At 42.9% G+C, this 15,548-nt stretch overlaps 1 protein-coding gene across 5 annotated transcripts in view; it reads right to left on the bottom strand.

Annotated features, from left to right (window-relative positions):
- Positions 1 to 8,754: 8,754 nt before the first annotated feature.
- LOC131367838 (alpha-2-macroglobulin-like) overlaps positions 8,755 to 15,548 on the bottom strand; it is a 60,270-nt gene continuing 53,476 nt past the window's right edge. For 2 of the 5 annotated variants that reach the window (XM_058413399.1, XM_058413400.1), the window contains 5 exons: positions 9,897 to 10,018; positions 9,536 to 9,617; positions 9,376 to 9,444; positions 9,170 to 9,275; positions 8,755 to 9,084 (listed from right to left, as the gene is read on the bottom strand). In XM_058413399.1, coding sequence (XP_058269382.1) covers positions 9,044 to 9,084; positions 9,170 to 9,275; positions 9,376 to 9,444; positions 9,536 to 9,617; positions 9,897 to 10,018 — 420 coding nt within the window. In that variant the 3' untranslated portion in view covers positions 8,755 to 9,043. The remainder of the gene's footprint in view (positions 9,085 to 9,169; positions 9,276 to 9,375; positions 9,445 to 9,535; positions 9,618 to 9,896; positions 10,019 to 15,548) is intronic. The other 3 variants (XM_058413403.1, XM_058413401.1, XM_058413398.1) reach the window with 2 other exon arrangements.

Below are 15,548 nucleotides of genomic sequence, written 5' to 3'. Positions count from 1 at the left end.
TATTTTCATGCAAGGCGAAGAGATCTATGGCAGCTCGGCCGAACCTCTTCCACAACTGGTCCACTACCTGAGGGTGGAGCCTCTATCCACCGTACAGAGGATTCCCTCTGGACAGGAGATCCGCCCCCGTATTCATTATCCCCGGGACATGAGCCACCTGTAATGAATTAAAATGCTTCATGCCCCACACCATCAGTCTTCGTGCCAGACTGTGGAGCTGAGGAGAATGTGTGCCTCCCTGGCGATTTATATATGCCACCGCAGTTGTGTTGTCTGATCTGACCAAAACGTGGTGATTCCATAGGAACTGCACAAAATGTTTCAATGCTAGAAACACTGTTAACAGTTCCAGGAAGTTTGTGTGCACGTTCTGTAGCGAGACGGGCCATTTCCCTTTCACTATTCTGTCCTTGCACACTGCACCCCAACCTGTGAGCGACACATCCATCGTTACTACTTCTCTCAGAGAAATCGCTCCCAGCAAAGCCCCTGACTCGAGAAAAGTGATGGAGAGCACGCATGCAGAGTGATGACACTATCACTTTGCTGTTGAGGTGGCGCTTCGGACATAAGCGCTGTGCCGCTACCCAGTACTGAAACTCTCTCATTCGCAACAGTCCCAGTGGGATGACAGATACTGCCGAGGCCATCAGCCCTAGAATACGTAAACACAGTCTGAACTGGACTTTTTCCCTTTCTGGAAAAGGGAAAGACATCCACAAATTGACCTGATCCGCTCATCTGATAGAAACGCTTGATACAGGTCTGAGTTCAGTCTGAGACCCAGGTAACTCATTTCTTGATTGGGCACTAAGCAGCTTTTTGCCTTGTTTATTTTGAATCGTAAGCCCTTCAAATGAGACACAAGCAGATTTGTATCTATCTCCGCATGCCGCCGTGACGGAGCACAGATGAGGAGATCGTCCGAATAAGCCGACAACCTCAGACCCGCGATTCTCAGCAGTGATAGAGCCGCTTCGGCACATTTGGTGAACACTCTTGGGGCTAATGACAACCCGAACGGAACTGTCAAAAATTCATAGGCTGTGACCTGATAGGCAAACCTGAGGAATTTTCTGTGTGCCGGGTAGATACTTATGTGAAAGTAAGCATCCTTCAAATCCACTGATGTAAACCATTCTCCAGGACTGTGAGCATTGTGAACTTGTACTTTCTGAGGTGTTTGTTGAGGTTCCGCAAATCCAGAATGGGACGGAAACCCCCCTCTCTTTTGGGAATGACAAAGTACCGGGAATAAAAACTGTGCTTGGCACAACCCGAATTGCTCTTTTGCTCAATAAAGAGGTTATTTCTTCCTCTAAAATCTGAGCTGACTCCCCTTCTGCTGCTGACATTAACACACTGTTGAAGAGTGGAGGTTTTACAGCAAACTGCAGACGATAACCCCGTTTTATTGTGGATAAAACCCAAGGGTGTACTGCGCATGCGCGCCAACTCTCCGTGTGAGCAGCAAACAGACTGCTGCAGCTCTTGCTCACTGATGGCGCAGCGGTGCCATCTAGCGGTGGAGCTGGAGTTTGCATGTTTGGGTGTTTTTGAGTGTATTTTTGTTTTTATTTTCACACACTTCTGTGCCCTTGGCCCACTGCCTGGATGCACAGGGAACATTTTTATTTCTTTCACACAAAAACATTTGTGTAAACCCTTGTCCTCTCTCTTGGATAACCCTGTGGGTGGAGAGGGGAGAAACAACTTGTGGGGCACTGGATAAACTGGTGCCAACCCTCCAACAAGATAACTTTCTTCTGTTAAACATTTGTCTTGAATCACACCCGACGCTTCTTTGCTAGTGGGGGGGAGCAAGACTCCTGTGATGTGTAGAGGGATGCTACAGAGACTCCGTGAGTACTGTAGTCCCTCTTTTGATTCATGAACAGACCACAGGTTAGGTTACGTTAGACTCTGTGAGTACTGTAGCCCCTCTTTTGATTCATGAACAGACCACAGGTTAGGTTATGTTAGACTCCGTGAGTACTGTAGCCCCTCTTTTGATTCATAAACAGACCACAGGTTAGGTTACGTTAGACTCTGTGAGTACTGTAGCCCCTCTTTTGATTCATGAACAGATCACAGGTTAGGTTACGTTAGACTCCGTGAGTACTGTAGCCCCTCTTTTGATTCATAAACAGACCACAGGTTAGGTTGCGTGCCTCTTTTTTCTGCTTAGCTGCTGTTACTGCAAACGAGGGTTTACCTCTGGGCTGGGGCTGTTTTGGGTGAACCTCCATCTGCATTGACTGCTGAGGAGGAGGGAGGGGCCTAGGGTTTCTGTACCCTGGATTTCCCCCCTTTGAAGTAAGAAAACCCTGGAAGCATGGGATGGGAAGGTTGAGCAGCAGGCTTCCTGGGGAGGCAAGTTTCAAAAGCTTCCCCATCCTTCTTGCGCAGGTTGCACTGCTGACACATATTTGTCACTGCAGCCCCAAAAAGGGCTTTAGGCTCCACTGGGGCATCAATGAACTCTGCCTTCTCCCTCTCTGACAAACCTGTCAAGCCCAACCACAGGGCCCTTTCCCCCACCACAGCTAAGCCCATGCTGTGGCCGCAGTTCTGGACTGATCCCCTAGATGAGCGCAGGTTGAGATCTGCAATGACGCAGATTTCTTCCCATAATGCTGAGTCAGGCGACCCAGCATCAATCTGCCGCCCCATCTCCTCCATGAGCACAGCTTGATACGCTGTGAGTAATAAGGTGGCATTTAGGGCTCTGACAGCCAGGGCAGAGGAGCGGTAAGTTTTTTGATAAAGCGAAGCAGACAGTCTCTCTGTCCATCCCGGCAATGAAGGAGAGGAGGAGGATAGGTCTGCCCGCCGAGATAACTTGCCACCGATAATTCGACTGGGGGTGGGGGGAGGGGGCAGTTGGACATCCCCAACTCCTCCATATTGTGGACATCCAGCCTAAAGAAACCTTTAATAGGCACCCTGTGTGAGAAGTGTTTGTCCCAGAAATGCTGCACATCTGCTATGCGTGCTGGGACGGCTGGAATCAGCTGCTTGACTGGGGAAGTGCGTGATGGCAGCCTCTTCCCTTCATATAAATCCCTCTCTGCTCCTTGGCCCTCTTGCTGGGAGGGCCAGTTGATAGAGAGTTTAGCAGCTGCTCTCCGACACATTTCAATGAGGTCCAGTTCCCCTGGCATGGGGGAGGGGTACGCATTCATGGCACTGCCAGGCCTAGAAGAAAGATTAGGAGGGAGGATACATCCTCTTAGTCTTCCTCTAAAGCCTCCTCTAAAAGGCGTGCAATCACCTCATCATCTTCCTCCTCCTCCTCTTTTTTCCCCGCCAAAGGGTCTGATTCAAAGAGGGGAGGAAGTTCAGGAGAGATTTCATCCATCAACTCTCCCCAGCTCCGTGTCTGAGGAGCAACCTCAACCCGCGGGAGGCGCAGAAAAACTCGGATCCCCTTTATTCACAGCCGTGACTCGTACTTGGCGCTCTAAAACCCTTAACGGGAACAGAGAGCAGTGCGGACAGCACTCGGGATTAGTGAGCGCAGCCTGTGCGTGTCTGACATCCAAGCACCCTATGCACAGAGGGTGAGAGTCTTTAGAAGAGATCATAGACCCGTATGCGCACAGTTGAGAGGGACTTTTCCCTTTCTCTGTGCTACTGGATGGGTTTTCAGTCACCATAACAGAGATGCGAAAACCGGTGGATTAACGAGATCACCACAACGTGCCTCTCGATGTTGGGTCTTATAATAATTATTCCTTCACACTGCTTAACGCGAGGGAATAACTGAGAGAAAAGGAGCTTGTGACTGCTCGAAAAGGAAAGTGAGAACCTGCCTTGATGCGTTGGTCCCCACTACAAAAATAAAAAAACAGCAGAAAGTAAAATATTGAATATTTCTCCAAATAAGCAGCCGTTCGGTGACGTACCTATAAATAACGGCTCGTCCTTGAACAGTTTAGTGGCCACCCCTTCCGAGGATCTGCTGAGGATAGCTTCACTATAGGATCTTCACGGGGAAGAGAGCGAGAATGAGGCAGGGACTGTTGACACCAATATATATGAGGGAGGCGGGACTCCAGCATCACTGTCGTGATTGGTCTGTCAACAGACAGACATGGTGTAATTGGTGCTTTCAGGATTAGTCACGTCTGAGGCGATTCCCATAGTGAGATACCAAACGAATGTTTGAAAGAGAACCTTACAGCATTTACAAAAAAAATACAATCTTCATTATCTTTCAACCTCACAAATTCAGGTTGAAAAAAATTCAAGTATTAAAATCCAGGTTGAAAAATTCAAGTATTAAAATTCAGGTTAAAATTCGGGTATTAAAATTCAGGTTGAAAAAATTCAGGCATTAATATTCAGGTCGACAAAATACAAGCCTTCAAATTCAGGTAGAAAAATTCAGGTCTTAACACCCAGGCTATTACAGGAAGAGCAATGGATTGCCCACTTCTTTGTCCCATGTCTCAGTGTACTCTAAAGTGTACATCCTGCTCCTGTACAGTTCACTTGGCGGGGAATCACTTTGCCAATTGGAACGCGACTCTTGTAATGAACCTGCAGCGGAGAAACGGCTCTGAGGAAGAGTGCAGGGATTGAGGGCTGTGAGACAGTGGACCAGGGGGTAAGTTATATTAGTTTTATTAATTAACAGGGCAGTATGTGTTATTTTAATCTAATATTAGTCTAAAAAAAAAAAGAACGCAACTTTGCTTATTGACTACCATTGTGCCGAAGACACAAAAAAGAAAAAAAAATTAACAGTACAGTAACATAACTCATAGTGCCCTGTTAATTAATAAAATTAATTTAACTTACCCCTTGGTTCATTGCAAGGGCGTTTCTAGGATTTTAATAAGGATGTTTAATAATAAACACAAATTAACACATAGTATGCAACTTTATAAAATTTTATGCAAACTTTTTTCTGACTCCTCCCATCATTTCAGAGTCTTGCTAGTAAAAAGGAGTTCATTACATTAATTACATTTTCTCTCTTACACATGCAATATTATCTCTTTTACAGCTTGTGTGTGAAGCAGTGCTGTATAGATTCTTTATTATTATTATTATTATTATTATTATTATTATTATTTTACAATAATCTATTTTATACTTGCACCTCTTATTTCATTCCTCATTTATGCTGCCATTACTGTATGTATTATTCAGTGTTTCTTTTTTACAGCTTCTCTTCTCTTCTCTTCTCTTCTCTTCTCTTCTCTTCTCTTCTCTTCTCTTCTCTTCTCTTCTCTTCTCTTCTTGTTCTTGTGCTGCTTGTATCTTGTCTACTTCATGTTCTTTGTGACTTTTCTATCCTATTTGTTTAAGGATGGAATCATCAGAGAGTATCTTCAAGACTTGAATTGAGCAAAATGGTCAATTACCATACTAGTATTTATAGTGCTGAGAATTCCTTTATCAATAGACAGGACAGCCGAATGATGGAGTCTGTACTGGCCCACTGTTCACCTAAGTCATGTATGTATTTTAACTTAAATACTGCATTAGTTGTATAATAGAAAGTCATGATGTTCAGATTGTAATGTCTTAGTGCTTTAACAGTTTATATTTTATTTAGATCTATCTTTAGGCTTATTTAATTTCAATTCAAGATTCAAGATTCAAGAAGCTTTATTGTCATTTCAACCACATATAGCTGGCGCAGTACATAGTGAAATGAAACAACGTTTCTCCAGGACCTGGTGCTACATAAACATACAACAACAAGTTCAACACAAAACAACAAACAACACCACAGAGCTAGGACAGAAGTTTGTCTTAGCCACGTAAAGTGCACAGTGTGCAGCTAGGTTTAATTTAATTTAAGGCTTTTGTACGTCTTAGGTATGGAATATTCCAAAGGGTCCATATGTCAGGCTTTTTCAGAATCAAAGACGCCCCTGGTCCATTGTCTTCACAGCCCGCAATCCCTGCGCTCTTCCTCAGAGCCGTTTCTCCTGCAGGTTCATTACAAGAGTCGCGTTCCAATCGGCAAGTGAATCACCTCGGAGTGAACTACACAGGGAGCAGTATGCACACTTTAAAGTGCACTGTGACACGGGCCAGAGAAATCGGCAATCCAAGATTCAAGATTCAAGAAGCTTTTATTGTCATTTCAACCACATACAGCTGGCGCAGTACATAGTGAAATGAAACAACGTTTCTCCAGGACCTGGTGCTACATAAACATACAACTACAAGTACAATACAAAACAACAAACAACACCACAGAGCTAGGACAGAAGTTTGTCTTAGCCACGTAAAGTGCACAGTGTGCAGCTAGGTGCAAACAGAGCATAGACAAGACAGTGCAAAAAAGACAATAAATACAATAAAGACAACACAAAAGTACACAGGACACTTAGCGCTGAAAGGAAATAAAAGAACGTGTACTGGAATGTAAGTGAAATAAAATAGATAAAGTGAAATGATGTAGAAAAAAAAGTATTGCGCAAAAATATTGTGCAAAAATACACAGCAGCGGTTGAGGTAGTGCAAATAGAATAAACATAAATATAACTCTAGCAGCGGATGACAGGTAGAGGTAGTGCAGTAAGTAATGAACAGTATAAATTATGTGTGTGTGTGTGCGTCCACACAGTCAAGAGAGAGTGTGTGTATCTGTGTGTGAGAGAGACAGAGAGTTAGTATACAGTTCATTCCTGAGTGGGAGTGTGTGTGTGTGTGAGAGAGTGTAGAACAGTTCAGTCCTGAGTGAGAGTGTGTGTGAGAGTGTAGAACAGTTCAGTCCCGGGTGTTGAGGAGCCTAATGGCTTGAGGAAAGAAACTGTTACACAGTCTGGTTGTGAGGGCCCGAATGCTCCGGTACCTCTTTCCAGATGGCAGGAGGGTGAAGAGTGTGTGTGAGGGGTGTGTGGGGTCAGCCACAATGCTGATGGCTTTGCGGATGCAGCGTGCGGTGTAAATGTCTGTGATAGAGGGGAGAGAGACTCCGATGATCTTCTCAGCTGTCTTCACTATCCGCTGAAGGGTCTTGCGATCTGAGACGGTGCAGTTCCCAAACCAGGCAGTGATGCAGCTGCTCAGGACGCTCTCGATGGTCCCTCTGTAGAACACAGTCAGGATGGGGGGAGGGAGATGGGCTTTACTCAGCCTCCTCAGGAAGTAGAGGCGCTGCTGGGCTTTCTTGGTGATGGAGCTGGTGTTGAGTGACCAGGTGAAGTTCTCCCCCAGATGGACACCAAGGAATTTGATGCTCTTGACGATCTCCACAGAGGAGCCATCGATGGACAGCGGAGAATGGTCACACTGTGCTCTCCTGAAGTCAACAACCATCTCTTTGGTCTTGTCGACGTTCAGGGAGAGGTTGTTGGCTCTGCACCAGGCTGTTAGATGTTGCACCTCCTCTCTGTATGCTGACTCGTCGTTCTTGCTGATGAGACCCACCACGGTCGTGTCATCAGCGAACTTGACGATGTGGTTGGAGCTGTGCATTGCTGCACAGTCATGAGTCAGCAGAGTGAACAGCAATGGACTGAGCACACAGCCCTGAGGTGCTCCAGTGCTCAGTGTGGTGGTGCTGGAGATACTGCTCCCGATCCGGACTGACTGGGGTCTCCCAGTCAGGAAATCCAGGATCCAGTTGCAGAGAGAGGTGTTCAGGCCCAGGAGACTCAGCTTCTTAATCAGCTGCTGAGGGATGATTGTGTTGAATGCTGAACTGAAATCTATGAACAGCATTCGAACGTAGGAGTCTTTGCAGTCCAGGTGTGTGAGGGCCAGATGGAGGGTTGTGGTGATGGCGTCTTCCGTGGAACGGTTAGGACGATACGCAAACTGCAAGGGGTCCAGCAAGGGTGGTAGCTGTGACTTGATGTGCCTCATGACGAGCCTCTCGAAGCATTTCATCACGATTGGTGTGAGTGCAACGGGACGGTAGTCATTGAGGCAGGAAACCGTGGACTTCTTTGGCACAGGGACGATGGTCGTTGTCTTGAGGCACGTAGGGATGATGGAGCTGCTCAGCGAGATGTTGAAGATGTCAGTGAAGACATCTGCTAGCTGCTCCGCACACTCCCTGAGAACTCTGCCAGGAATGTTGTCTGGTCCAGCGGACTTCCGTGGGTTAACTCTGCATAGAGTTCTCTTCACGTCAGCCGTGGTGAGACAAAGCACTGGGTCATTAGGAGGAGGGATGGTCTTCCTCGCTGTTGTGTTGTTCTGTGCCTCAAACCGAGCGTAGAAGTCGTTCAGCGCATCTGGAAGGGAGGCGTCACTGTCACAGGCAGGTGAAGTTGTCCTGTAGTTGGTGATCGCCTGAATGCCTTGCCACATGCGCCAGGAGTCTCTGCTGTTCTGGAAGTGGCCGTGGATTCTCTGGGCGTGTGCACGCTTCGCCTCTCTGATGGCTCGGGACAGTTTGGCCCTTGCTGTTTTTAAGGCCGCCCTGTCCCCCGATCTGAAGGCAGAGTCTCTCGATTTCAGGAGATCCATTGCTCTTCCTGTAATAGCCCGGATGTGAAGACCTGAATTTTTCGACCTGAATTTGTCGACGTGAATATTAATGCCTGAATTTTTTCAACCTGAATTTTAATACCTGAATTTTTTTAACCTGAATTTTAGTACTTGAATTTTTTCAACCTGCATTTTAATACTTGAATTTTTTCAACCTGAATTTGTGAGGTTGAAAAATAATGAAGATAAAATGCTGTAAATGCTGTAAGGATTTTTTCATTCAAAGCAGCAAAAATCAAACTTCTTTTTTGTGACAAGTTTTTATTCAGTTCATGTGATTCAATATGCTATTTTGCTTTCAGGAATTTTGGCACTATTATACTTCCATAGATATTCATGAGTCACGTATTCAGTGAAGGCCTTTGATTTACTGGAACCAGTTTCATAAAAACTATAGCAGTATTAAAGTCTTAACAACCAGTACATTTAAGAGAATGTTACAGTTATACCTGTGCCTTATGTAGATAACATAAGATATTCATTTTTTTAATCACCAATATAAAATTTGAATTATTAAGCAAACAAAAAGACAGTATACAGCAGGGTTTTCTGCAGCTTCAAATACAAATGTGAAACCCTACACACAGGGATAGGTGTACTCCGTCTCAGCCTGGACACCTGAGTAAAATATATTCAAAATCAGTAAATGAAAGCAGTACAGTTACAGTAACTGCTTATATAATGCAATCCTAGAAAATCTTACTTGTTTGGTAGTAGTCATAAACTTTTATCACCGCTGGCTTTAGATTCTTGACAGGAAGCGCCTGCTTAATGTGTAGCTTATAGTTGATAGGAATATTCCTCTGGAGCTGTTGGAGACACAAAAAGACATCATTTTGCACTCACACTCCATCATATCTGTTTTTGTCTAGTGTAGGGCGTTAATGAAAGGGATTAATAAACTCTCACCTCTTTGATATACATGATAATATGGTCATCTTTGGAATCAACTCGTTCCACCAAAATGCCTTTTTTCAGCTACAAAATAAGTAAGAATCATTCCACCATTTCTTCAAAACTCTACTAACCAGACATATTACAGATTTTTATCAACAGTATGACTCCTTACTTCACCAGGATCTGCTGTGAACCCTGATAAGAGTTTTATGTCCACTATGATCATGTTAGTGCTGGTAAGTGTCCCAGAATATCTGAAACAAAAACATACTCAAATAATTCAGGAGTATTTATAGCACTGATGATACCAAATAAAGTATAATTTCTATCGTCACTGCAGAGTAAAGTATTTTAAGAGGGTATTGAGTCATTAATCATTCTATTTAATGATTTTAAACCAAATACTGTCTCCTATGTAGGTTTTAGACAATTCTTTACATATCTCAGGTATTAGCAGCAAGTAATCCTCTTGAGTAATTCGTTCACCAGTTTTCTTCTTGGTTGTCAAGGATTCATCATGTATTTATTCTTACGTGACGGTGAACTTGAGGAAGAGAGTTTCTCCAAATGATTTTTTGCAGTTTCCCTCAGTTGTAGCCATGATGCTCAGTGTACTGATTTCAGAAGGTGTTGGAACATTGTAGAAAAGTGCTGCCTGCAGGTGGGGGATTAAAAAAAGTGTAACTATGAAGCAGTCAACAGGTGAGTATATAGGTATACACTAGATATATGCTATTCTGAAACTGAATTTATCTTTTTTGGGATGATATTTAAAGCCAGTATCTAGGACGTACTGTATAGGTTGAGTTCATGTGTATTTGTAAATTGGGACAGCACAGATCAGGTTAACTTTAAATTTTTATGCTTCTTATAACTATTTATATTATGTTATATGAATGATGTTATTTCTATTAGGCATTGTCATTAAAATATTTTGAATTTCACTTATCAGAAAATAAATACAACTAAGTTGAACTGTCTCATCTGTATGAAATTGTGTGGGTCGCAGAGCATTATACAAAAAATGTAAAATAACAGGATTTTCTAGGGGTAGTTTATTAATTGGAAAGATAATGAGGATTGAAGCCTTGTAATAAAACAAACATGATAATTACAACTAAAACAATTTGTGCAGTAATATATTGGTAATAGTTATACTAAACTCTGATTAAACTTGCAATTAGTGTTTCCAATCTTTTTTCTTTTATCTATTATCTTGATTTATAAATGTATGTTTAATTTGCCTCATGCTTTTGTGTTGCATTTGGACAGCTACAAAAAAAGCAATTACTTTTAGTTGCCATTTTATATTCATGATTTTTTTGGGGGGTGCTTAAAGTTTATAGACCACTCCTTTAACCTGCTTGTGTTTAAAGGCAACAGTCTAGATGCTACTGAAAAACCCCATCTCAGATGCTTCTACTCCAGAAAAATCTGGCAACCTCTTTCCTCAACCAGAGGAATTGCTACAGTGTATCCGGAAAGTATTCGCAGCACTTTACTTTTTCCACATTTTATGTTACAGCCTTATTTCTAAATGGATTAAATTCATTATTTTCCTCAAAATTCTACAAACAATACCCCATAATGACAATGTGAATTTGTTTGAAATCTTTCCAAATTTATTAAAAACAAAAACGAAGAAAATCACATGTACATAAGTATTCACAGCCTTTGCTCAATACTTTGTTGAAGCACCTTTGGCACCAATTACAGCCTCAAGTCTTTTTGAGTATGATGCTACAAGCTTGGCACACCTATTTTTTAGGCATTTTATCCCAATCTTCTTTGCAGGACATCTCAAGCTCCATCAGTTTGGATGGGGAGCATCGGTGCACAGCCATTTTCAGATCTCTCAAATCTGGGCTCTGGCTGGGCCAGTCAAGGACATTCACAGAGTTGTCCCATAGCCACTCCTTTGTTATCTTGGTTGTGTGCTTAGGGTCATTGTCTTGTTGGAAGATAAACCGTCACCCCAGTCTGGGGTCCAGAGTGCTCTGGAGCAGGTTTTCATCAAGGATCTCTCTCTACATTGCTGCATTCATCTTTTCCTTGATCCTGACTAGTCTCCCAGGTCCTGCCGCTGAAAAACACCCCCACAGCATGATGCTGCCACCACCATGCTTCACTGTAGGGATGATATTGACCAGGTAATGAGCGGTGACTGGTTTCCTCCAGACCTGATGCTTGCCATTCAGAACCAAGAGTTGAGTTTTTGTTGCATTAGATCAGAGAATTTTATTTCTCATGGTCTGAGAGTCCTCTAGGTGCATTTTAACAAACTCCAGGCAGGCTGTCATGTGCTTTTTCTGAGGAGTGGCTTCCATTCTGTATCTACCATACAGGCCTGATTGGTGGAATGCTGCAGAGATGGTTATTTTTCTGGAAGGTTCTCCTCTCTCTGCAGAGAAATGCTGGAGCTCTTTCAGAGTGACCATCGGGTTCTTGGTCACCTCGCTGACTAACGTCCTTCTCCCGGATCGCTCAATTTGGCCAGGCAGCACGCTCTAGGAAGAGTCTGGTGGTTCCAAAATTCTTCCATTTATGGATGATGAAGGCCACTGTGCTCAGTGGGACCTTCAATGCTGCAGAATGTTTTCTGTACCCTTTGCCAGTTCTGTGTATCGATACAATCCTGTCTCAGAGGTCTACATTCAATTCCTTGGACTTCATGGCTTGGTTTGTGGGACCTTATATAAACAGGTGTGTGCCTTTCCAAATCATGTCCAATCAACTGAATTTACCCCAGGTGGACTCCAATCAAGTTGAAGAAACATCTCAAGGATAATCAGGGGAAACAGGATGCACATGAGCTCAATTTTGAGTGTCATAGCAAAGGCTGTGTACTTATGGTACTTGTGTACATGTGATTTTTCCATTTTTTTATTTTTAATAAATTTGCAAAGATTTCAAACAAACTTCTTTCACATTGTCATTATTGGGTATTGTTTGTAGAATTTTGAGGAAAATAATGAATTTAATCAATTTTGTAATAAGGCTGTAATGTAACAAATTTGGAAAAAGTGAAGCACTGTGAATACTTTCCAAATGCACTGTACATGCAGAAAGGATGGATAAGCTTGGTGGGGATCCTAGAAAATCTGTTTGTTCATGTGCTGAGACAAACGCTCAATACAACATTACCTGCATAAATATTGATGCAACATTTGGACTTAAGTCTTGACTATTAATATAGCCCAAGATAGTTCAAGACAAGAAGCCACAAACGTAAATGTATTTTATTGGGATTTTATATGATAGACCAAAACAAAGTGGCACATAACTGTGAAGTGGAAGGAAAATGATAAATGGTTTTCATAATGTTTTACAAATAAATATCTGAGAAGTATGGTGTGCATTTGTATTCAGCCCCCCTGGGTCAATACTTTGTAGAACCACCTTTTGCTGCAATTACAGCTGCAAGTCTTTTGGGGTATGTCTCTACCAGCTTTGCACATCTGGAGAGTGAATGTTTGCCCATTCTTCTTTGCAAAATAGCTGAAGCTCAGTCAGATTGGATGGAGAGTGTCTGTGAACAGCAATGTTCAATCCTTGCCACATCTCAATTGGATTTACGACTGGACTTTGACTGGGCTAACAAATGAATATGCTTTGATCTAAACCATTCCATTGTAGCTCTGGCTGTATGTTTAGTATCATTGTCCTGCTGAAAAGTGAACCTCTGCCCCAGTCTCAAGTCTTTTGCAGACTCTAACAGGTTTTCTTCTAAGATTGCCCTGTATTTGGCTTAATCCATCTTCCCATCAACTCTGACCAGCTTCCCTGTCCCTGCTAAAGAAAAGCATCCCCACAACATGATGCTGCCACCACCATGTTTCACAGTGGGGATGGTGTGTTCAGGGTGATGCGCAGTGTTAGTTTTCCATCACATATAGCGTTTTGGATTTAGGCCAAAAAGTTCAATTTTGGTCTCATCTGACCAGAGCACCTTCTTCCACATGCTTGCTGTATCCCCCACATGGCTTGTGGCAAACTGCAAACCGGACTTCTTATATCTTTCTTTCAAAAATGGATTTCTTCTTGACACTCTTCCATAAAGGCCAAATTTGTGAAGTTCACGACTAATAGTTGTCCTGTGGATCTCTGCAGCTCCTCCAGAGTTACCATGGGCCTCTTGGCTGCTTCTTTGATTAATGCTCTCCTAGCCCAGCCTGTCTGTTTAGGTGGATGGCCATGTCTTGGTAGTTTTGTAGTTGTGCCATAGTCTTTCCATTTTCAGTTGATGGATTAAACAGTGCTCCATGAGATGTTCAAAGTTCGGATATTTGTTTAAAACCTGACCCTGCTTTAAACTTTATCACTTTATAATATTATCCCTGACCTGTCTGGTGTGTTCCTTGGGCTTTATTATGCTGTTTGTTCACTAATGTTTTGTAACAAACCTCTGAGGACTTCACAGAACAACTGTATTTATACTGAGATTATACACAAGTGGACTATTTACTAATCAGGTGACTTCTGAAGGAAATTGGTTCCACTGGATTTTAGTTAGGGCATCAGAGTAAAGGGGGCTGAATACAAATGCATACAACACTTTTCAGATTTTTAATTGTAAAAAAGTTTATCCAAAAAACCATTTATCACTATCCTTTCCCTTCAGAATTATGTGCCACTTTGTGTTGGTTCCCATTCCCAATAATATACAGTGGAACCTTGCTTAACAAGCATAATTTGTTCCTGACTCTTGTAATGCGAAACACTCGTTAAACGAAACAATTAGCTTTAAATCTTTTAGAAGCACTTGTACTACTGGCAGTTTCTTTAGCATCCTATTTTTCTAGAAAGCTGTCTAGAGACATTTGTTTTTGCCTACGCTTCAAAATTTGGCAAAAATGCGAGACAGCATTATCATTAAATCATTAAATTTGGGTGATGCTTCTCAATGTACGATGCAACAGTTTCCCATGCTTTCAGCATCTTCCTTATTGCGCTGGAAGGTTGTTGCTCTGCTGAGGCTGTTATCTCCTCCTCCCCTGACAAAATCTCCTCCACAGCTTCTTGCTGTGGAACAGAATGCAGCTCCATAAGCTCTTCAGTGGTCAGCTCCTGGCTATGCTCTTCCACAAGCTCATCGATGTTGCTTTTATCCACCTCCAGCCCCATGGTCTTGGCCAAAGACACAATCTCGTCGACTACACTCTCCACAGGCACTGGCTCAAACCCCTCAAAGTTGCGTTCGACAACGCTGTCCGGCCAAAGCTTCTTCCAAGCAGACATAAGGGTTCTCTTGGTGACCCCCTCCCATGCCTTGTCGATCATCTTGAGGCAGGCAACGATGTGGAAGTGGTCTTTCCAAAACTCTCTGAGAGTGAGATTGGTCCCTTCAGTCACCTCAAAACAATGCTCGAAGAGCATTTTAGTGTAGAGCTTTTTAAAGTTTGAAATGACCTGCTGATCCATGGGCTGGAGTAAAGGAGTGGTGTTGGGAGGCAGGAACTGGATCTTGATGAATTTAAATTCTTCAAGGAGATCATCATTTAGGTCTGGAGGATGGGCAGGAGCATTGTCCATAACAAGCAAGACATGGAGTGGCAGATTTATCTCAAGCAAATATTTTTTCACAGAAGGACCAAACACTTCATTGATCCAATTAGTAAAAAGGTCACGTGTCACCCAAGCCTTGTTGTTGGATCTCCACATCATATTTAGCCTGCTCTTCTGGACTTTACACTTCTTAAAGGCTCATGGATTGAAGCCTTGAATGCTTCTTCTTTGTCCGTTGATGATCCTGGTGTCTTCTTAACAAGGTCGGCGAAAATCATTTTCACCTTCTCACAAATGATGTTCTCATTAATAGTGTGACCTTGCATTTGCTTCTCGTTGATTCACATGAGAAGCAACCTTTCAACATCGTCGGGAATACGTGGCCATTGTGTGGATATTCTTGTCACTCCCTTCGAAGCGTCTATCTCCTTAATCTTGTCCTTGTTCTTGAGGATAGGGCAAATCGTCGATGTAGACCGATTGTATGTGCGTGCTAGATCAGCTACGCTCACACCTCGTTCTCGCTTCTCAATGATTTCACGTTTCACTTCTATGGTGATTTTTCTTCTCTTATTGCTGTCTTTTTGTGGCTTTTTTTTCGGGAACATTCTTGCAAGTGTTATTAAACTTTCCACAAAAAAAATGTACGATCACAAGTGACACTAAGACAATGGCGGAAT

This window comes from Hemibagrus wyckioides, linkage group LG17, assembly GCF_019097595.1.
Source record: "Hemibagrus wyckioides isolate EC202008001 linkage group LG17, SWU_Hwy_1.0, whole genome shotgun sequence".
In the NCBI taxonomy this organism is placed as follows: domain Eukaryota; kingdom Metazoa; phylum Chordata; class Actinopteri; order Siluriformes; family Bagridae; genus Hemibagrus; species Hemibagrus wyckioides.
Note: the sequence above shows the minus strand (reverse complement) of the source record. Positions and strands in the feature narration are given on the sequence as shown.